Source organism: Nyctereutes procyonoides, unplaced genomic scaffold (genome assembly GCF_905146905.1).
Source record: "Nyctereutes procyonoides isolate TBG_1078 unplaced genomic scaffold, NYPRO_anot_genome, whole genome shotgun sequence".
Taxonomy (NCBI): domain Eukaryota; kingdom Metazoa; phylum Chordata; class Mammalia; order Carnivora; family Canidae; genus Nyctereutes; species Nyctereutes procyonoides.
In genome coordinates, this window is record NW_026575126.1 from 61,197,050 (window position 1) to 61,220,567 (window position 23,518).

The following is a 23,518-nucleotide window of genomic DNA, read 5'->3' on the forward strand; positions in this document are numbered from 1 at the left end:
ACAATCAAGTTCCTAGATAATAGATGTCAGGTAATGATGAATGCTATGAAAAAAGATAGGGAGGAGAAGAGAGAAAATGTTGGGAGACCTCTTGGATCAGGTCAACTTTGGGAAGATCCTGAATAGAATGAGTGAACCATGTGGGATGCTGTGGGGAAGGAGTTTAAGGCAGAAATCAGGCAAAACAGAGGTTCTACATGGTAGAATTGCAGCAGTTGAGCACAGCTGGGTATCATTATTAACCCATTTTACAGATGAGGGAACAGGACACAGCTAGTGACTATAAAGATGCGTTCCTTAGCCACTGCTGTCTTCAATGTCCATCCTCTAGGCCTGTGTGGAGGACACAGTCACCCCCATCACCTTGCGTCTCAACTTCTCCCTGGTGGGCAAGCCTATCCCTTCCTTTGGAAGCCTTCGGCCTATGTTGGCTGTGGATGCTCAGAGATACTTCACAGCCTCTGTAAGTCCTGGTATTGGAATCTTCCAGAAGGGAGTGGAGGATGTGGTCTCCAGATCTTGGGGAAAACCCTGCTTTGCCTTCCCTCTCCTCTCAGCTCCCCTTTGAGAAGAATTGTGGAACTGACCATGTCTGCCAGGATGACCTTGGCATTTCCTTTGACTTCTCAGGGTGAGATACCATTGCCTTAGACCTGCCTGGGTTCCTCAGCTCCTCTTCTGGAACCTGGAACTCTTGTTCTGGCTCTCCTTAACATTTCTAACCTGTGCTCAGAAACCCTGTCCACCATTTCTCTCCTACCTCTCCACTTTGTTTCATCCCCAGACTTTTTCTAGCCCCAGTCCCAGAATCATCTCCTGCCCTCTCCCCTAACACCTAGATTGCAGACCCTGGTGGTGGGGAGTACCTTGGAGCTGAACATGAACGTGATGGTGTGGAATGATGGTGAGGACTCCTATGGAACCACAGTCACCTTCTTCTACCCACCAGGGCTGTCTTATCGACGTGTGGTAGAGAGCAAGGTATTTCTTTCTGGGGAAGAAAGTAGCTGATGGCTGGAGATCAGTCGAAACTCCTGTGCTGGGTTCAAAGCTCAGGCAGGTGCTGCCATTGCTTAGCAGCTTCTTGTAAGCCAGGAGGTCTGAGCTGATCATAGTTGGATGGATATGGTTGTGTTTCTGGGGCTTTCCTTGGCTCATACTGTGTTCAACTCTGGGTATTGCATTTTGGAGACACTGACTACCAGGAATGAGTTCCCACGAGGCTGCTAATGTGGAGAGAGAAGGGACTCTGCCTTAAATTTCTTTGTATCCCACATCATATCAATATTCCTCTTTTAAAGAAAGCATATCTTGACCTTCCAATATTTTAAACATTGTTCTGTAGAAGAAAGAGTTGAATTTATTGGTTACTCTAGATCGGGGCTTTGCATACTTTGGTAAGCAATCCCAAGTCTATATGCCTGATGCACAGCAAATCCAATCACTGAAGTATTGAATATGGAGCAAGGAAAGGGTTTATTGAAGAGACAGCCAAAACAGGAGACAGGAAAGTCAGCCTAAAATCTACCCCCTCTATGCTAAACGAAATAAGTCAGTTAAAGAAAGACAAATACTGTTTGATTTCACTCATACATGGAATTTAAGAAACAAAACTGATGAACATAGGGGAAGGAAAGGAAAAATAAGGTAAGATGAAAACAGAGAGGGAGGCAAACCATAAGAGACTCTTAACTATAGGAAACAAACTGAGGGTTGCTGGTGGGGGATGGGTTAACTGGGTGATGGACATTAAGGAAGACATCTGATGGAAGGAGCGCTGGGTGTTATATGCAACTGATGAATCACTAAATTCTACCCCTGAAACTAATAATATGTTATATGTTAACTGAGTTGAATTTAAGTTAAAAAAAACCCCACACATACACACAAATCTAATTTGTCTGATATAAGTATGGCTACTCCAGCTTTCTTTGACGTTCCTTAGCATGATAGATGGCTCTCCCAGCCCTCACTTTCTTCTTCTTCTTTTTTTAAAAAAAGATTTTATTTATTTACTTGAGAGAGCAGGAGAGGGAAAGAGCACAAGTAAGAGGACTGGAAGAGGGAGAGGGAAATGCAGGCTCCCCGCTGAGCAGGGAGCCCAGTGTGGGGCTTGATCCCAAGACCCTGGGATCATGACTTGAGCCAAAGGCAGACAATTAACCAACTAAGCCACCTAGGCACCCCTCCATCCCTTAACTTTCAATCTTCAGGTGTCTTTAGGTCTGAAATGAGTCTCTCATAGATAGCATATAGAGGGATCTTGTTTTTGTTTTGTTTTTTTCTCCATTCTGATACACTATGTCTTTTGATTGGAATATTTAGTCTATTTATATTCAGAGTGATTATTGAAATAGACTAATTTAGTTCCAGTGTGTTACCCGTGGAATGGATGCTTCTGGTGATGTTCTCTGGTCCTTTCTAGTCTATGTTGCTTTTGGTCTTTTTTTCCCCACTCAAAGGGTCCCCCCTTAATATTTCTTGCAGAGCTGGTTAGTGGTCACAAACTTCTTTAGTTTTTGTCTGGGAAACTCTTTATTTCTCCTTCTATTCTGAATGACAGTCTTGCTGGATAAAGTATTCCTGCTGTAGATTTTTCCCATTCGACACATTGAATATATCCTGCCACTCTCCTCTGGCATGCCAACTTTCTATGGGCAGCTCTGTTGCCAACTTGATCTGTCTTCCCCTTGTAGGTTAAAGACTCCCCCCCCTTGCTGCTTTCCAGATTCTTTCCTTGTCTGTGTCTTGTGAAATTGACTATAATATGCCTTGGCAATGATTGACTTCTGTTGAATTTAATGGGAATTCTCTGTACTTCTTATATTTGATGTCTGTCTTTCCCCAGATAAGGGAGGTTTCCAGCTTACAATTTGAATAAACCTTTTGCCTCTGTTTCTCTCTCTTTATCTTCTGGAACTCCTATGATAGGAATAGTATTACATTTTAATAGGTTGCTGAGTTCCCTAAGTCTGCCTTTGTGATCCACTACCTTTCTTTCCCTCTTTTTTTCAGCTTCATTATTTTTCATAATTTTATCTTCTATATCACTGATTCATTCCTCTGCTTCATCCATCCTAGTTTTTATGGCATCCATTTGAGTTTGTATCTCAGTTACAGCATTTTTAATTTCAGCCTGACTAAATTTTAGTTCTTTTATCTGTGCAGTAAGGGATTTTCTAGTGTCTCCTATGCTTTTTTTTCAAGCCCAGCTAGTATTCTTATAATTGTTATTTTAAATTTTAGTTCAGACATCTTGTATCTGTATTGATTGAATCCCTTGCTGTCAGTTCCACTTCCTGTTCCTTCTTTCTGGGGTAAATTTCTCTGTCTTTTCATTTTGTTCAGAAAAGAAAAGGAAAGAATAGAAAAGAAAAAAACCAAAAAAACAAAACTAGATTCTGGGTGTGTTCTGGTCTGCTTTTTAAAAGAAGCTAGATCCAGGGCAACCCCAGTGGCGCAGCGGGGCAACCCCGGTGGCGCAATGGTTTAGCACTGCCAGTGGCCCAGGATGTGATCCTGGAGACCCGGGATCAAGTCCCACATCGGGCTCCCTGCATGGAGCCCGCTTCTTCCTCTGCCTGTGACTGCCTCTCTCTCTGTGTCTCTATGAATAAATAAATAAAAATCTTAAAAAAAAATAAAAGAAGCTAGATCCGAAAGAAGGGAAGAAAGAAAAAATAAAATAAATTAAAAAAATTAAAGTGAAAATAATAATAGATAATAAAAAGAATTGAAAAAATAATAAAAATAAATAAAAAGGAAGCTAGTTCCTATTTCACCTAGACCTGAAGTTTTTCAGCCCTTTATGATCAGTAAACTTTGTGTGAGTGAGTTGTTTGTGCTTGTTTTCTGGGGGAGAGGCCGGTTGTGCTGATTCTCAAGTGGTCTTGCCCTAGTGGAAATGGGCTTCTGCCTCCCGGTGTGGGGCTTGCTGTAAGGGGCTCCAGATATCACTAGGTGGCACTGTTTTTGCTCCCTGAAGGCTTTCAGGGCTGATGGGGGTGGGGGTTGCGGGTGGGGATGAAAATGGCTACTCCTTGCTTTCTAGCTCTACTGCTGAGAATTTACATTTCCCTCATCAGGAGTCCCTCACAGAAGAGCTGTCAGTCACTCCTCTGTGTCCCTGGCTTCCTTCAGATTCCTGCCTTCACCCTGCTTATTTCTAAGCTGTTTTATCTCAGGCATGTGACTGGGTTTCAGAACTCCAAATTTTAAGAATGCTTGCTGCATGGACCAGCATTAATCCTGTGGGGTCAGGTCTCACCAGGCTTTTGCCCTTTGCGGGACCCTGTCAGGAAAGTGCACAATTTCCCTGTGGTTCAGAGTTTATGTCAAGGTAGAACAAGAGAGCCAGTGCCCAGGCTCCCTGTCCTTAGTTGGAGTCTCTGCTTCTATGCCTGGGAACAGAGCAGCACATCCACGCCACCCATTCTTCTTGTAACCCAGGGGATCCTCAGACTTTGCTGTCCACTTCTGGCTCTCTGTCCTGCTTCCTCACCTGAGCATCTTTAAGTCAGGCAAAATCGTGGTGGTGGCGGACTTCTAAAATTTCAGATGTTGTGCTCTGTTGCTTATAATTCTTTGTGGTATTCATAAGAAGGGCTCTCTCTCCTCCCCCCAGTTATCTCCCCCAAATCAACTCTCTGAACCTCCTACTTCCAGAAGGTGGTTGCTTTTCTACTTGCAGACTTGCAGTTTTGTTTTCTCAGACCTTAGATTGATTGCTTGGGTGTTCAGAATGATTTGATAACTATCTAGTTGTGTTTGAAAGATGAGACAAGCTTACAATGTCCTTACTTCTCGGCTGTCTTAACTCAGCCTCTCCCCCATATTGATCATTTAAAAATTTTCTGGTGCTTCCAGATCAGTATCAGTGCATTTCTGATGTGTCTAAAAAATTCAAGAAATTCTGAAGTCTTCTCATTCAGTTTTTGCTTAACTTCTTGACTTTTATTTAATCTTCTTTGCTTTGGGACCCTTTTTCTTAGTTCAACCAAAATATAATCCTGATAGTATTCAAGCTAATCTCAGTCTCCAGTGTTGACATTCTGGTTGGGATCCATAGTAGCAATGGCCATCATATCAACAGCTCTTAAGGAACTATTGGGGGTTTCAGGATGCAGTGGATTAGCTTCTCTAGCCTTTTCTGGCATCATGCAATATTCTTTGGAAGTGAGAAGAGTCTTTAAGAGATTTTGTGCATGTGTCCAAGTGGGGTTGTGGGAGGCAAGAGTAGAGAACAAATTTTCCATTTTCTTGGGATCATCTCTATAAGTAAGCATATTGTTTTTCCAAGTAAACAAATTTGAAGTAAAAAATAGAGAGTGGACTCAAATCATTCCTGCAGGTAGTCCTCCAGCATCTAAGCATCCAACTGGGAGTTGCCTTAGCAGATATTGCCCTCCTCAGGAATGGGTGACTCCCTGACTAAATTGAATAGCCTGTTGGGTATAAGAAGGGGAGATTGCTCCAACCTCTGGGCCCCCAAGGTAGGGGGGCCTGGTTCAGGGTCCCTTTGTGGCTCAAGTTATTCAGAATGGGGCTGCTGGGAACGGTAGCCACTCTGGCACCCCCTTGGGGCTTAATTCAGTAATCAATAGGTCACCCTCTTTTCTCCAGTTAGCATCAGGCAAGAGGTTTTTAGTGTTACCGTGCTGTTGAAGTAAAATTTTACATCTTTTCTGTGCCAGCTTATTCAGATACAAAAGCATAAAAGACTAAACATAAAGCATTTCATCCCATTTCCTTCCCTTTTACAAAAATCTAATTGTAAGATGGTATTATAATTTATGAATCTATCAATTGGCCATTCTTCTCCAGAGTCTAATGAATATTGTGGCCAAGCTGTGTTGTAAAAAATAACTTTTTTCATAGTTTCATAACTAAATATTACCCAATTTTGAACAATAGAGCCCAAAGAGCTGCATGCAAGAATTAAATTGTCATTTCCCATTTTCTAACTAGAACATGACCAATTTTATGCAAAATTGGTCCCAAAAGCTGCAGCAGCAAACATACCAAATGAAGCCCAGAATACTTCTGTGAGCATTAGTTCCTCCCCTAAAAGTTGGGGCTTCACTGACTGAACCAACTGGCTTTCTAGCCAGACTTTTTTCTTTTTATTTATTTCTTCTTCTTCTTCTTCTTCTTCTTATTATTATTATTTTACAGATTTTATTTATTTTTTCATGACAGACACACAGAGAGAGGCAGAGACATAGGCAGAGGGAGAAGCAGGATCCCAGTGGGGAGCTTGATGCAGGACTCAGTCTCAGAACCCCGGGATCACAACCCAAGCTGGAGGCAGATGCTCAACCACTGAGCTATCCAGGCGTCCCTCTAGCCAAATTTTTCTTAATTAAGCAAGAAACAGAGGCTTAGAAGCCAAACCAAACCTCCCTATTTGGAGGCAAATGAATAGGAGGAAAGAAATAAGCTCACATGCTATCACACACAAAATATGCACTAAAATATGTCTGTTCAAACCAAAGCTGTTTTCTTGTCACAAGAATTAAATTAAACATGGAAAGTCAGTGGTGCCAAATTGGGATGGTATCCCAGAGATGGTCTCTAGGACAAAAGAGCTTGGGCAGCTGCTTGGACTCATCACCAAACTCCTGTTACTGGGTGGAGAATGGAGCAAAGAGCTCCTTGCTAGCTTGCCAAATTTGTAACCAAATACAAGTCCATATCCCCAACATGCAGCCAGGCCAATCATTGAGATATTGAGTAAGGAAAGAGAGAATCAGGGATATTTAAAGGCAATTAAAGAAGGGGTCTGGTTATAGGGGAGAGGAACTACACAACTTTAGGATCAGATAAAGGAAGTTAATAAATAGGGGAGGGTTGAAGTCATTTTATTACCTGTACTGTGAGAAGCTTCTACATAGGCTGCCATGTGATCTATGACCAGAAAATGACATCCTTAGCATGATATGAAGATAGAGTTTCAGGCCCTTCTACGTCAAAAGTTCATCTGTTGTGCATTTGCATGTGGCCAAAGAGACATTCAGTGGTCCTGATCAGTTTTGGACAGTTTCTTGATGAGGCCTCAAGACTCTGAAAAACCACTAAATCAACTATTTTATTATCATGATGTCAGGCAAGATTGTTATGTACAGAAACATGGTAGCAGACTGCATTCAGAGAAGAAAATTTGGGTAAAATGTTGTCGTTGCACTTGTTATTCCTGTTAATCCTTTGGCTACTGTTTCTCCTATTTTCTATAAAGGACTAGATAGCAAATATTTCAGCATTGTGGGTCACATGGTACCTGTTACATCTACTCAACTCTGCTTTTGTAAAGTGAAAGCATCCACTGACATTATGCATATGAATGAGCATAGCTATCTTCCAATAAAAATTTATTTATAAAAATTGGTGGTGAGTTGTCATTTGGCAACCCCTATTCTAGAAGATATAACTAGGACAATAGGGAGTCAAAGAGAAATAGATTGTTTAACAAAAATTTTATAATGAAATGTTAAACATTAATAAAAATAGAAAGTAGTCTCAACAAACTTCCCCAAAACTTTTTATTCAGATTGAACAATTATCAACATTTTACCACATTTATTTCATCTGAGTTTTTTCCCCTTTGCTGAAGTATTTTAAAACAAACCCAGACATCATGTTTTTGTACTCCTCCTTATTTCACTCTAAAGCTCTAGACAGTGGGTACCTCTTACATTACCTAAATGTATCACATTCAATAAAATGAATGATTCCTTGATATTTGGAACATAGTCTAATTTCCTCAGTTGTCTCAAAAAAAATTTTTTTTTACATCTGGTTTATTTGAATCAACGTCCAAACTAGGTTTACATCTTCCATTTGGTTGGTTGATCTCCTTTGTCTTTCTTAGGCTAGGACTATTCCCAATGGGAGCATATTTTGACTTATGTATGAATTAATGCACTAGGAATGGCAAACTCTGACTGTGTGAGGGGTGAGCACCCTATCATTGAATATGCTGGTAGATGTTGTCAACCAAAAGCGATGTGTGGACTTTCATTGGATATTCATTTTAAAAATAGCTTTAAAAAATAAATAAAAATGAACTGTAAAATAACATTATTGGAGAAAATCTGAAGAAGACTGAATATGACCTGGATGTTAGTTGATATTGAATTATTGTTAATTTTGTTGGATGTGTTAAGTCTTGTGGCTATGCTAAAAAAAATACCTTGTCCACAAAACTAAAAGGCAACCTATGGAATGGGAGAAGATATTTGCAAATGATTTATCAGATAAAGGGTTGTATCCAAGATTTATAAAGAATTTATCAAATTCAACACCCAGAAAACAAATAATCCAGTTAAGAAATGAGCAGAATATATGAACAGACATTTTTTAAATAATAAATTTATTTTTTATTGGTGTTCAATTTGCCAACATACAGAACAACACAACACTTGCTCATCCCGTCAAGTGCCTGTTCAGTGCCGGGCACTGAGGGGGGCACTGAATAGACATTTCTCCAAAGAAGACATACAAATGACCAATGGACATATGAAAAAATTCTCAACATCACCTAGAGTCAGGGAAATACAAATCAGAACCACAATGAGATACCACCTCACACCAGTCAGAATGGGTAAAATGAACAACTCAGGAAACAACAGATGTTGGTGAGGATGTGGAAAAAGGGTAACTCTCTTATACTGATGGTGGGTGTGCAAATTGGTATAGCCACTGTGGAGAACAGTATGGAGGTTCCTCAAAAAGTTAAAAATAGAATTACCCTACAACCCAGCAATTGCATCACTAGGTATTTATCCAAAGGATACAAACATAGTGATCTGAAAGGGCACCTGCACTCCAATGTTTATAGCAGCAATGTCCACAATAGCCAAAATATGGAAAGATCCCAGATGTCCAGCAACAGATGAATTGATAAAGAATATGTGGTGTATATATACAATGGAATATTAGCCATCAAGAAGAATGAAATCTTGCCTTATGCAATGACACGAATGGAACTAGAGAGAATTATGTTAAGCAAAATAAGTCACAGAAAGACAAATACCATACGATCTGACTCATATATGTACTTTGAGAAACAAAACAGATGAACATACGGGAAGGAAGGAAAAATGAAATAAGATGAAAACAGAGAGGGAGGCAAACCATAAGAGACTCTTAACTATAGGGAACAAACTGAGGGGAGAGGAAATGGGTAGAGGGATGGGGTAGTTGGATGATGCGTATTAAAGAGGGCACTTGACATAATGAACACTGGGTTAGTTATATGCAACTGATGAATCGCTAAATTCTACTCCTGAAACTAATAATACAGTATATGTTAACTAAATTGGATTTAAATTAAAAAAATAAAGAAATGCAAAAAACAAAACCCTTATATTTTGGTGGCATACGTTGAAGTATTTCTGGATAGAATGATATGATATTCAGAAGATGCTTTAAATTTTTCAGAAAAAATAATGGCAAAGAGCTGAATAAAGCAAGAGCCGAAAAATGTTGGTAATTAAAATTGAGTGATGGGAACATGGGGGATTGACTTACCTAGTCTCTCTCTCTATTTTTGAGTGTTTCAAATTTTCTATAATAAAAAGCTTTTTAAAAAAGAATAATAAATAAAAAGGGGGTAAACTCTAATGAATCTGGCATTTCTATTAGGAAGAAGTTTGACCAGATAGTGTCTAAGGATTTTTTTTAAGTGCCTGAGGATTTTTTAAAAAACATTATTTTAAGGTAGATACCAGGAAACTGTCACTACTTTGTGGAGTCCTTTTGGAACATGAACAAATGCTCACCTGCCTTTTTTTCACCTGCCCTTGCCTAGAGCCAGCTACAGCCACACTCCCCACGCCTGACCTGTGATGGCGTCCCAGCCCAGGGCCAGGGTACTCAGAGCACCCGCTGCAGCATCAACCACCTCATCCTCCGTGAAGGTGCCCAGGTCAGCCTTGCTTCTGTCCACCCCCAGCTCCCCTGCCTTTGCCCTGTCTCACTCCTTGGTGACCTCCCTTATTCCTGCCTCTTCCTCAGATCACCTTCACAGTCACGTTTGACGTCTCTCCCAAGGCCATGCTGGGAGACCGGTTGCTTCTGACAGCTAATGTGAGCAGGTGAGCTGGGAGTATTTAGACCTCCCTGCCCCTGGCCTCCTCCTCTGGGGTCCTTGCCAACTAGGCTCCTCCTCTTTCTCCAGTGAAAATAACACTCCCAGGACCAGCAAGAGCACCTTTCAGTTGGAGCTCGTGGTGAAGTATGCTGTCTACACAGTGATCAGCAGGTACCATACCACAGTCTCTCTATCATTCTGATTGGGCTTGGAGAGGTTTTCAGTCCCTGCAGCAGTTGAACACCTGGGGAATTCAGTTTTTGTCACCACTCTTTCTATTGGTAGGTGATACTGCTAACACCTACTAATCAAGTATCAAGTGTTTATTGTGGGCTACCTATGATAATAATAATTGTGATACTATTATCATTGCATCATACATTTAATAGAACTTATGGTTCTCAGAAGACTTTCTTAAAAGCACCAAGATTGTCCTGGATTTCCTGAGAGATATGAGACATTTCCCTGTCTTGAGGTTTTTACAGCTTTGTTGGAGAGTGAGGTTATCCTGACCCAAGGCGGAATCCCAGTCTCATCAAGGACCTCTCCATAGTTTTGTACCCTGAGGTTATTATGAGTTTCTAAGAGAAGCTAGAAACTCCTTTCAGGGGAGGCCTCAGCTGAAGGTTGAAGAGTCCATAGCATTGAACTTAGCCAGCAGTCATTCTCAAAGGAGCCCTTGACCTCCATTGCAAGGAACAGATCTACACCCTGTAGGACTTTTAGGAAAGCTACTCCTTCCTTTCCCAGTCCCCTTTGGGAGGTATAGGGAGAAATTACCTGCTTGCTGCAGAGGCTGTTAGGGCGAAGCTAGATAAAAGAAAAGACTTTAAAATGCTGCTCCAGGAGGGTAACAGATGACGTGTTTAAAACTCAGGAGTCAGCAATTGCACTGCTGGGGATTTACCCCAAAGATACAGATGCAGTGAAATGGCAGGACACCTGCACCCCAGTGTTTATAGCAGCAATGTCCACAATAGCCAAACTGTGGAAGGAGCCTCGGTGTCCACTGACAGATGAGTGGATAAAGAAGCTGTGGTCTATATATGCAGTGGGATGTTACTCAGCCATTAGAAACGATGAATACCCACCATTTGCTTCTACATGGATGGAACTGGAGGGTATTATGCTGAGTGAAGTAAGTCAATTGGAGAAGGACAAACATTATATGGTCTCATTCATTGGGGAATATAAAAAATAGTGGAAGGGATTAAAGGGGAAAGGAGAGAAAATGAGTGGGAAATATCAGAGAGGGTGACAACACATGAGAGACTCCGAACTCTGGGGAACGAACAAGGGGTAGTGGAAGGGGAGGTGGGCGCGGGGATGGGGTGACTAGGTGACGGGCACTGAGGGGTGCACTTGACAGGATGAGCACTAGGTGTCTTATGCTATATGTTGGCAAATCGAACTCCAATAAAAAATATACAAAAAAATAAAACTCAGGAGTCAAGTTATGTATTTGAGCAGCCACTTTCTTTCTGTAAATACCTTCTTAGTATTTGTTATGTTCTAAGCACAGTGCTGTGGTTGCTTTCTATAAATTCATTTGACATTCAACAAAGATTTATTGTGCCTCTATTATGTATAATCTAATCCAGATGTAACCATCTGCCCTTGTGCAATGTGAACACTCATGCTGTACAACAAGCCCAGGCTTAATCTAGGTACATTCCCCTGTGCTAGTTCTGCCCTTGTGCCTCATTGGACATCCTCTTCCTGCCTGGTTTCACACTCTAAATCACACCTCCACACCAGGAACTCGCAGTAGCCCAGCCAGGTGCATGCTCTGAGCTTGCTTGCTAGAGTGTGCACTGAGGATCCCTGGGCAGGGGACACTACATCTAGGTTTATATTGCTCTACAGTTCAGCTGTACTCTACTGAGTGGGTGAGAACATTCAGAGAGGCCTGCAAGATGAGGTTGGGGCATTTGGGGGGGGGGCTCACAGAGGATAGATGAGAATTCAGAGTAGAAGTGGTATAGAATTAGGACTGTGCAGGCAAAGGGCAGGTACTTAAGAAGTGGAGCAAGAAGGGACAGAGGTGAGACCACCCACCTGTGTGAAGGGCTAGGCTGCTCAGAATGCCTCAGGAGGAATTGTTACACTGAGATCCAGCCGACAATCTCCTGTTAGACCTTCCCTCACCTCTAAGCCCCATGCCCAGAAAAGCCAAGAAAATAGGAGAGGAGGGAGGGCCTGTGGGAGGCCAGACAGGGGTAGTGTCCAGTAGACATTTGGAGAGACTTGGGCATCTGCCAAGTCTTTCCAAAACTCTGCTGTGTCTCACATGCACATTTAGTATCGTCTGTGCCCATGAAAGTCTGAAAGGAAAACTAAAGCACAGAGAGGGATGGCCTGGCCCCTGTTCCCCAGTGAGTCAATGGTATAGCTCTGGGTCCATTTCACTGTAGTCCCTGTCCAGTCCTCTGGGAAGTTTCCTCTGTTGGGAGCTTCTGCAAGAAACTTGCACCCAGCTTGAAGCCCAGCCTTGCTCCACAAACTCTCCCATTATCCCAGTATCAGCCATAGACTTCTTTGCAGGCCACCCCAAGGCTCCCCTCACTACCTATTCTATCATGCTGCTAGCTAGAACCTCTTTAGGAGGCCCCCATGGAACTTCAAATACACCCATGCCTCATTTTTCCCCAGCCACGAACAGTCCACTAAGTACCTCAACTTCTCAGCCTCAGACCAGGAGAAAAGCAGCCAGGCTCACCATAGATACCAGGTAAGTGATGCTGACTCAAGAAGAGGGGCTGTGGCAGGGGGCTGAGAGCCGGTGATTATGGAGGGAAATGGGATTTGACATGGTCTTTGTCCTCACTGCCCTCTTCTGTTGACTGCAGGTCAACAACCTGGGACAGAGGGACCTGCCTATCAGCATCAATTTCTCTGTGCCTGTGGAGCTGAATGGGATGCCTGTGTGGACGAACTTAGAGGTCTTCCACCCCCAGGTACTCTACGACCGTGTGCAGCCAAGCCCTTTACCTCATGAATCCCTGAGGGCCCCATTGAAATGTTTGCTTTCTGTGTCTTCCTAGAACCCATCCATTCAGTGCTCTTTAGAGAGAACAGTGCACACAGAGTCTGACTTCCTGACCCACATTCAGAAGAATTCAGTGGTGGTAAGAAGGGCTCTGGGCCAGTTCCACTTCAAGTCACACATCAGAGGAATTTAATTCAAAAAATCTGTATTATATTCAGATGCCTATTTGCTGAACAGCCTTCTTGAATTCAAGTGTGGCTGCTCTTCTCATCACTCAGTGATGTCTTCTACCTTTAAAACCATCTTTCCCTAGCCTGATGTTACTTCTCTGTCCCTAGAACTGCTCCATTGCTGACTGCATGAGGTTCCACTGTGATTTCCCCTCCTTTGGCATCCAGGAGGAACTTGACTTCATTCTGAAGGGCAACCTCAGCTTTGGTTGGGTCAGCCAGGTGTGTAGGCCCAACAGCAGAGTCTCTCCCCAGGACCAGATGTGTCTGTGCCCACTCTCAAACCAGGACTTTAATTGAACTCTGGACCTTTTCCCAGAGCTACATCCCCAGCTCCTTCCCTCTGTTTGCAGACATTGCAGAAGAAGGTATTGGTCGTGAGTGTGGCTGAAATCACATTCAACAGATCTGTGTATTCCCAGATTCCAGGACAAGAGGCATTCTTGAGAGCTCAGGTAGTGACTATGTGGTAGGCAGCAGCCAGGCTGGTAAGAGGGTTCCTAATGCTAAATCTGTGGTGCTGTGTGGGAGGCTCAGAAGCCTGGAGGGAGGAAGGATGAAGGTCCATCAGCAGGAGAGTTTTCCCAAGCCTTTGAGTGTTTCTGTATCTCACAATTTGGAGAAAGGGATGGAGGGGAGGGAGTTAAAGGTTGGGGAACCTAGGAAGAGTCTGGGACAGCAAGAATTCTGATACTTTCTGATGAGATCACCTCCACTCCAGGTGGAGACGGTACTGGAGAAGTATGAGGTCTACAACCCCATCCCCATTATTGCCGGAAGCTCTGTGGGAGGACTGCTGCTGTTGGCCCTCATCACAGCCATCCTGTACAAGGTGAATGTTTTCATCCTGCTTTTGACACCACCAGCAATTTGATCACACTATTCTTTCTATAGTGTAAGAAAGAGCTCAACTTGGATATAGGTGCTAAATCTCTGCGTATAAGAGGTCCTCTTCCACCTATGACATCACTGGTCCCCCATTGTCCCCTGCGTCCATGCCTTCTTCCTTGTCTAATTCTCCTGCATCCTTTAATTGCTGTCCCTGTTTTTTCCACCCTCTTCTTCCTGTCTTCTATATTCTCGTTTTCCTCAGGACATGTTTCCCTTCACAGCAGATTGTAACATAAAAGCAGTGGCCTGGATTTGGTGTTGATATCACCACTGATTTTTTCCATGAGTCTAGGCAGTGCCTAGTCCATGCTGAGTGTTGATTTCTCATTCTGAAGGTGATTCCCCCTAGCTCACAGATCATGGTAAGGTCTAAATGACCCAGTGTGTCTGAAGATTCTAGTGTAGTCCCTGAACATAGTAGGAGTTCTAGAAATGGTGATCCCTCTCCATCCCCAGCCTTCTCTTTTCCTCCTTCTTCTTTTTAAAAGGGATTTTATTTATTTATTTGAGAGAGACAAATAGTGATAGCAACTGAGAGCACAAGCACGGGAAATGGCAGAGGGTGAGGGAGAAGCAGACCCCCCACTGAGCAAGGAGCCCCATGCAGGGCTTGATCCCAGGACTCTGAGATCATGACCTGAGCTGAAGGCAGACACTTAACAGACTGAACCACTCAGGGCCCCACTTTTCCTTTTTCCACTGGGCTTCCTAATTCTCTTTTCCTTCCTTCCCACAGGCTGGCTTCTTTAAACGTCAGTATAAGGAAATGATGGCAGAAGCAAACGGACAGATTGCCCCGGAAAATGGGACATCAGATCCTCAAGTTGCCCAATAAACATCTACCCTCTATTGTCCTTTGGACCTGTTATCCTCTGAGAGGTTTCCTGACCCTCTTACTCCCATCTAAGTCAGGCCTGCAGGGGGAGAAATGTTCCATGTGAGGGAGGCTAGGATCAGGCTGCTTTCTCTCTCTCTCTGGGAGGAAGCAATGTGTTCACACAAAGTGCCTTGCCTGGAAAGGGCCATTTGTCTTGTCAAGGCTGCAACTCGAAACCCCAGAATGAGATCCTCACTATGACCCTTGGTGGACTTAGTTTGGATTTCTAGCTACAAATACATGAATAGGGGCACCTGGGTGGCACAGTTGGTTAGGCATCTGACTCTTGGTTTCAGCTGAGGGTCATGGGATTGAGCCCCATGTTGGGCTCTGTGCTGGGCTTGGAATCTGCATGGGATTCTCTCTCCCTCTCTCTCTGTCCCTCCCTGCTTGCCTATTCACTCTCTAAAATAAATAAATAAATAAAATCTTAAAAAAAAAAAAAAGAAATACATGAACAATAGCCTCAGGCTCTAGACTCGCTTCCTTCACTAGCCACCGATGATCTTTCTAAAATGTAGTACTAAACGAGCCACAATCCTCATCTATTTTTGGTGTTTGCCTATAATTTGTAGGATAACATCTGAACTTTCCAGCTTGATGTTAGGAATCCAGTTCCATTTCCAGAAAGTGGCCTTCAATGCACACATGTGTCTCCCTGTCTCTCTCATTCCTGGTAAAATACTAGCAGTATCAGCTCTTTGTCTCAAGAATCTCAGTCCAGGGATCCCTGGGTGGCGCAGCGGTTTGGCGCCTGCCTTTGGCCCAGGGCGCGATCCTGGAGACCCCGGATCGAATCCCACGTCGGGCTCCCGGTGCATGGAGCCTGCTTCTCCCTCTGCCTGTGTCTCTGCCTCTCTCTCTCTCTCTCTCTCTCTCTCTCTCTGTGTGTGACTATCATAAATAAATAAACATTTTAAAAAAAAAGAATCTCAGTCCAGATTTTCCAGACTGAACTGGGAATAAAATGTCTACAGATTGGAATTTGTAAACTTAGATTTCTGCCTTTGTCAGCATTGCTGGCTAGGATGGATGAATAGAACCCCAGCAGGGGTATTGCCCCAATGTCACCTTGGCTCATCTAGCTCTAGCATCTCTCAGAGATCAAAAGGCCCAAGACACTTGCATTTTTTGAGGTTGCAAATACAGTAAATGAAACATGATTACCAAAAGTGTGTGTTTTAAATGTTTGTATTGACAAATTGCACAAAACCAATGTGTATGTACCTTTAGTGGGGAATATATGAAAGGTCTAACGTTAAGGCCTTTTAGGGATGTGAGTCCTGTACAATGATGCTCATGGTGTCCTAATCATGGTGGATGCTGGCCAGCCCTGAAGCCTGGAGCCATGACTAGAAAGTTAAATGGAGGGGAGGTTAACATCCTTATATTGGGGTAATCTGACTTCTTAATCTACTCACCAGATTCTCAAGCTGTCACTGATGGGAAGCTGATGGGGATGTCGAGGTGGGCAAGAAGAAGGGGCTCACCTAGAAGGTTACTAGAGTGAACCAGTACGCAGGTGTTTCTTACAAATCCTAGGATGTAGTGAAGGTGACATTGTTTGCATATGGTTAGTGATGGAGGGCACTTTTAAGTCCTATATCAGAGATCTGCTGCCCCCAATAAGGTCATTCTTATTATTATGTCACCTATCTTAGCATAAGGCTCAAAGTGATGGTTGGCACTGAGCTGGGAGTCAACACGTAGCAGGGTATTACCTGCCCTGGAGTGATCTCATTTCTGCTGCTTCCTTCAAGGTATTTGGGTCATGTGGATGTTCTAATTAGAAGTACAGAAAGGGGAGGCAGTTGATTATGTGATTTTAGGGGAAGCTGGAAAATGACCCTTCAATCCCACCCAAAAGTTTCTCCTTCATTCACCATCATAGGGTTCAAAACCCCCTTGGAGTTTCCAGAAGGACCAAATATGCAATAGCCTTGAGTAGGGCTTCAGATTAGACGTTATGAGAATCCAGGTTTATATTGTTTCTTAAAATGTGTTCCATGAATCACTGGTGGTCTCCTAAATGCTAAGTTTTAGAGAAGAAAACAGCAAGAAACAGTTTTAAACCTATACATCTCACACATTTGAAATGGTAACTTTCATAGAAATCCTGCTCTATCCTTAGTGTTGTATTCCTTAAGGTTGTCCATGGACTCCAAGGGCTACAGCAGTGGGCTCTTGTGTAAAAATGAAAGCAACAAGTTTATTTTCACTTATTTTTTCCTTTGCATGTTATTGCTTGCATTCATTTTATTTGCATTTTTCAGAGTTGCTACTATGTTGTATTACATACCTAAATCAGAAAAATGGATCAATGGCTCAAAATGTTTTGATTGAAGCATAAAAATTGCAATTAAAAAGGTAAACTGTTATAACTTAGAAAAATGTCATCAAAATCAATATTGAATGAGATTCCAGTGCACAATTAGTGTAGGGATGGATAAATGCTGGGATGAGTGAATCTGATTCAAAATAGCAGGTGGGGGATGGGGTGACCAGGTGACGGGCACTGAGGGGGGCACTTGACGGGATGAGCACTGGGTATTATTCTGTATATTGGCAAGTTGAACTCCAATGAAAAAATACAAAAAGAAAAAATCTGATCCAAAATATAAAATATATCTAGAAAATATCATACCATTGAAATTGGATCTTATTTGGTCAGATATCTGTTTTCTAAGGCTGTCATCCATTATGAAACTTTATCACATAATGGCTTGAAGCTATCAAAGATTTTGTGTCATTTTGAAACACAGCATAATGACCTCTCAGATAAGGCAACAAGAATTTCTTAGAACGACTGTAACATATTGCTTTCCAATCCCAAATAAATTCATTTTATCATTAAATACAGAGAAGACAACAAGACTAGAGTGGCATAAATCAAAGTTACTCTTATAGCAAAAGTATGTGCAAGTCATATAATTTCCAAGAAGCTTATAAAACCATCATTGAGGTTAATGTCTATACCGGAAGGTTGCTTTTGGCTGCGGGTAACGGGGGACAATCAAAATGCATAAGGTCATATAAAAAGCCTTCACACAAGATGTACAGATATAGTCGGTTAATTCAGACTCTGAACAATAACATTAAGATGCAGCCATCTTTGTGATGCTTTTGTCTTAGACTGTCCTCTCCTCATTGCAAGATGGCTGCCAAAGCTCTAGGCATTTTATCCTCAGACAATAGTGCCCAAAGGCAAAAAGAGCACTGTGTTGGAGGAGGTCACTGAGAGGACATGACCATGGTTGACCCGGGCAACTAGAGGTTCCTCACCCCAGCCCTGTTCTCGGAATATATACTCTGCCCACCATTCCCATAATGAGAGCCTTTTTCAAGGACACAGCCTTGAGAGAGCTATATATTATTCAGTGTTTCTGGATGGCACGTATGCCTGAACCTAGTTAAGGCTTCTATATAACCTTAAGATTCTGGATGGCAGTTGTAAAGATCTACTTTTCTTGTAGCTGCCTAAGACAAGCTTCATATGTAATTTCCCTTGCTTATTAACCCAGCTACCAACCAGTCTGGAGTGGTCTGCCTTTTTTTACTGTCTCTGGCTTCTGTATGGAGGTCCATTTCAAATTTCACCCTGGGAATTCCTGAGTTTGCAAACCAACAATGTGCTAGTCAGCCAGGAAACTGAAGAAATGGGTTTTAGGAGTTGGTTATGACCTTTATGTGGAGAGGGGTGACCCATATGTAGGATGCTTGTGGACCACTGCGTGAATACAGGATGTCCCCTAAATGGTGACCAGTCTGATGCTCTTGTTTGAGGAAATGCACAAAGTGCACTGAAGCAGAAAAGGGAAACACCTGGCTGTGTATTGGGATGGCTTCTATTGTGGGCTGGGCATTAGTGCCCAACTAGAGGCTGAAACTTGCATTATAAGTTAGGAAGAACAACTGAGGTTAGAGAAACATGGACAGATGTCCACTACTCTGCTGGCCTCAGGGGCTGACAGACAAGGTGGGAGAATAGGATAATTAGTTGGAGATCCTAGCATGCTACTTTGCAAAGCTAGGAAAGGACAAGCTGGTATGCTCATGACAAATCCTGATTGGGATGCTAAGAGGTGGAATATCCAAGAAAGTGAGGAATGTGAGGAGCACAATGTTGTGGTGGTTGACAGTGAAATGATGAAACACTTTATGCTGTTTGACCCTTAATATGAGGGAAAGCAAAAACACAACAATAGCAATAGGAATAGCTGACTTTTTTTTTAAAAAAAGGTTTATTTATTTATTTATGATAGACAGGGGGGAGAGAGGGAGAGAGAGAGAGAGAGAGAGAGAGAGAGAGAGAGGGAGAGAGGGAGAGAGGGAGAGAGAGGAGGGAGAAGCAGGCCCCATGCCGGGAGCCTGAGTGGGACTCGATCCCAGGACTCCAGAATAGTGCCCTGGGCCAAAGGCAGGAGCTAAACCACTGAGCCACCCAGGGACCCCTAACTGACTTTTCTAATGCATAGATAACAAACACAGAGAGTTAGACAAAATGAAGAGACAGAGGAATATGTCCCAAATGAAAGAACAAGATAAAACCACAGCAAAGGAGCTAAATGAAATGAAGGTAATCAATATATCCGAAAAATAATTTAAAGTAATGGTCATAAAAATACTCACTGGAGAATCTCAGTGAAGCCATCGATAGAGATAGAAAATATGAAAAAGAACTAATTAGAAATGAAGAAATCAATAACTGAAACCAAAAGTACACACTAGAGGGTTGAGAGACTGAGGTGTTAGAGTAGTAGGAAGCTTGCCTTCACCCTCCAACACAGCTAGATAAATATTAAATCATTCTGAATACCAAAGAAATTGATCTGAGGATTAACAGAACACACTCCACAAGTAGAGGGAGACTGGAGGCCACATTGTGGAAGGTAGGAGGTGCAGAGACATGGTTTTTGGGAGAAATGGATTGTAGGTACTGTGAAGGGGTTGAGCCTAGGTTGCAAAGAGAGATGAGAGAGACATAGATGGAGATAGAGATAGAGATAGATAGATAGATAGATAGATAGATAGATAGATCCCCAGAGGGGATTGCACAAGGAAAACACTTCCCCAAAACCACTGACTGGAAAACTAGAGGGGCTGATTTTTGTGAATTTTTTTAACTAGTAGCACTCAAAGACTGGTTTAGAGGTTCATGGAGTGTCTGCTGTAGAGAACCGAGAACACTGCAGTGTTCCTGTGGAAAAGAGATGCAAGTAAACCCAGCGGGAAGGCAGTACAATCTGAGGATGTCCTGAGATGCACTGGGAGAGAGAGTTCCCCCTTCTTGCAGCACATGTGAGAGAAATGGCATTGCTTTTTCAGGGACAAAGGAGCTGGCAGGTGTTATTACCTTCTCCCAGCATAGTGTCAGTACTGAGGGCAGCTAACTCAGACACTGGCTACTTAGTGTGTTGCTCCAAATTTCATGCTCCTGATCTTTGGTGTGACTGCCCTTCTGGGTCAAATATGCGTTAATCCCAATGTGGTGAGACGCTCCCCCAGAAGACCAGTGCAGGACCCTGTCATACCAGGTCCTTAAAGTTTGAAGTTAGAAAACTCAGCCAGCCTGGGTGGGATAAAGCCCAAAGTTCAGTGCACTTCTCCAGGCAGGCAAGTGACTTGGACACAGACAGTGTATAAGTAGTGATCTGAAAAATACCTAGGACATACAAAGGAAATTAATTCAGTCTTCTGGGAGGGCTTCCCTGACAGCAGCAAGCACAAACTCTTCTCTGGGGACAAAGGAGCTCACTGGCACTGTTTCCTCCCACCCCTCAGCATAATCTAATTTTGGTAATTAGCACAGTGCCAACATTGACTGCTTAAATTGCTTACATCAGGGCATCCTGGGTAGCTCAGCGGTTTAGCGCTGCCTTCAGCCTAGGGCCTGATCACGGAGCCCCGGGATCTCCTGGAGATCTCATGGAGCCCCATGGAGAACCCTGCATGGAGCCTGCTTCTCCCTCTGCCTGTCTCTCTCTCTCTCTCTCTGTCTCATGAATAAATAAATAAAATCTTAAAAAATTGCTTACATCAATTCCCATCCCCCTGCACTCTGCTCTTAATGCTTTTCTTGGGCAAGTGTGCCTGAGAATAAGCACAGCAGGCCCCTCTGCCAGAAGACCAGCATAAACCTCTGCATGCACCATATTTCCTGACCATAAAGTTCTACAAACTTCAGCTCTAGTGGAGATAGCACTTTTAACAAGAAGACCAAAGCACACCTACTTAAAACTCAGCATTCTCTGACCAAGGTCCAAGTATTCCCTACTGCAGGCAATGATAACTTTGCAAAGGGCTGACCTGAGGGATACAACAGCCATAACACAGCAGAAGAGTGCACACATCATAACCAGAGACAATTCCTGAAGCTCCAGGTTCTGGAAATTATATGACCTCTTCTTTATAAAGCCATTGCTCTCAGGAGCAGGAGATATAAAAGGCTTTCCTACCACAGAGAAGACAGAGATCTAGATAAAATGCCAAGACAGAGGAATTCATCCCAAAAGAAAGAACAAGAAAAAATCACAGCCAGGGATATAATCAAAAGATATAAGTAATATGTGTGATCCAGAATTTAAAGCAATAATCATAAGGATCCTAGCTAGTTTGAGAAAGCATAGAAGATGTCAGTGAGTCCCTTACCACAGATATAAAGCAGCTTACAACCAATCAGGCTGAAAGGATAAATGCAACAATAGATTTGAAACTGACTGTATGGAGAGACCACAGGATGGAAGAAGCTGAGAAATGAATAAGAGATAAAATAGAATTATGGAAAATATAACGAAGCTGATCAAAAGAGGGAAAGAAAAATCCTGAATCACAAAAGTAGACTTAGAGAACTCAGTGACTCCATGAAGCATAACATTCATATCATAGGACTCCCAAAAGAAGAAGAGAAAAAGGATAGAAGGTTTATTTGAGCAAATTATAGAAACTATCCCTAATCTAAGGAAGGAAACAAACTTCCAAATCCAGGAAGCACAGAGAACTCCCATCAAAATCAGCAAAACCAGGCTAACACCAAGACATTATAGATAAATTTGAAAATACAGAAATAATGAAAAAAATCCTAAAAGTAGCAAGGCAAAAGTAGTCCTTTACTTACAAGGGAAGAGAAATAAGTTTAGGAGCAGATCTCTCCACAGAAACTTGGCAAGCCAGAGAGTGACATGACTTGGTGAATGGGGAAAATCTACAGCTAAGAATACCCAGAAAGCTATCGTTCAGAATAGAAGGAGAAAAAGGGGTTTCCAGACAAAAACTAAAGGAGTTTGTGACCAATGAACCAGCCCTGCAAGAAATATTAAAGGGGACTCTTTAAGTGGGCAAAAGACCAGAAAGGAACAGAGAAAAATCTATAGAAACAATGGCAAAACAAGCAATAAAATGACATCAAATTCATATCTAGCAATAATCACTGAAAGCAAATGAACTAAATGCTCCAATCGAAAAATAAAGGGTGTCAGAATGGATAAAAAAACAAGACCCATGTATATGCTGCCTATAAGGGGCTCATTTTCAACCTAGAGACATCTGCAGATTGAAAGTGAGGGGATGGAGAACCATCTATCATGCTAATGGATATCAAAAGAAAGCCAGAGCAGCTATACTTATATCAGACAAACTAGATTTCATTTTATTTTTTATTTTTATTTTTTTACAAACTATATTTTAAACCAAAAACTGTAAGAAGTGATGAAGAAGGGCACTATATCATTATAAAGGAGTCTCCCCTACAAGAAGATCTAATAACTGTAAAAGTTTATGCCCCCAACTTTGGGGCACCCAAATATATAAAACAATAATGAACATAAAGAAATTCATTGATTATAATACAATAATAGTAGGGGACTTTAACACCCGACTCATAGCAATAGATCATCTAGGCAGGAGATCAATAAGGAAAAAAACAAGGGCTTTGAATGACACACTGGACCAGAAGCACTTAACAGATATACTCAGAAAATTTCATCTTAAAGCAACAGAATACACATTCTTCTCGGGTGCACATGGAACATTCTGCAGGATAGATCACATACTGGGTCACAAATCAGGCCTCAATAAGTATAAAAAGACTGAGATCATATCATCCATGTTTTCCAATCACAATGCTATGAAACTTGAAGTCAACCACAAGAAAAAATTTGGAAAGACCAAATCTACATGGATATCAAAGAACATTCTACTGAAGAATGAATGCATCAACAAATAAATTAAAGAAGAAATAAAAAATGGAAACAAATGATAATGGAAGCATGATATTTCAAAACCTTTGGGTTATAGCAAAAGTGGTCTTAAGAGGGAAGTATATAGCAAAATAGGCCTACCTCTGAAAGCAAGAAAATCTCAACTATGTAACTTAACCTTACATGTAAAGTAGCTAGAAAATGAACAACAAATTAAGGCTAAGGCCAACAGGAGAAGGGAAGTAA

At 42.2% G+C, this 23,518-nt stretch overlaps 1 protein-coding gene across 2 annotated transcripts in view; it reads left to right on the top strand.

The window, feature by feature from the left end:
* Positions 1-16,183, top strand: part of ITGAX (integrin subunit alpha X) — a 28,567-nt gene extending 12,384 nt beyond the window's left edge. The window contains exons 18-30 of one of the 2 annotated variants that reach the window (XM_055341170.1): positions 332-463; positions 558-631; positions 840-981; positions 9,809-9,925; positions 10,015-10,094; positions 10,178-10,261; positions 12,743-12,821; positions 12,940-13,047; positions 13,135-13,218; positions 13,418-13,531; positions 13,663-13,764; positions 14,031-14,141; positions 14,937-16,183. In XM_055341170.1, the coding sequence (XP_055197145.1) occupies positions 332-463; positions 558-631; positions 840-981; positions 9,809-9,925; positions 10,015-10,094; positions 10,178-10,261; positions 12,743-12,821; positions 12,940-13,047; positions 13,135-13,218; positions 13,418-13,531; positions 13,663-13,764; positions 14,031-14,141; positions 14,937-15,035 (1,326 nt within the window). In that variant the 3' untranslated portion in view covers positions 15,036-16,183. The remainder of the gene's footprint in view (positions 1-331; positions 464-557; positions 632-839; positions 982-9,808; positions 9,926-10,014; positions 10,095-10,177; positions 10,262-12,742; positions 12,822-12,939; positions 13,048-13,134; positions 13,219-13,417; positions 13,532-13,662; positions 13,765-14,030; positions 14,142-14,936) is intronic. The other variant, XM_055341169.1, reaches the window with a different exon arrangement.
* Positions 16,184-23,518: the final 7,335 nt, after the last annotated feature.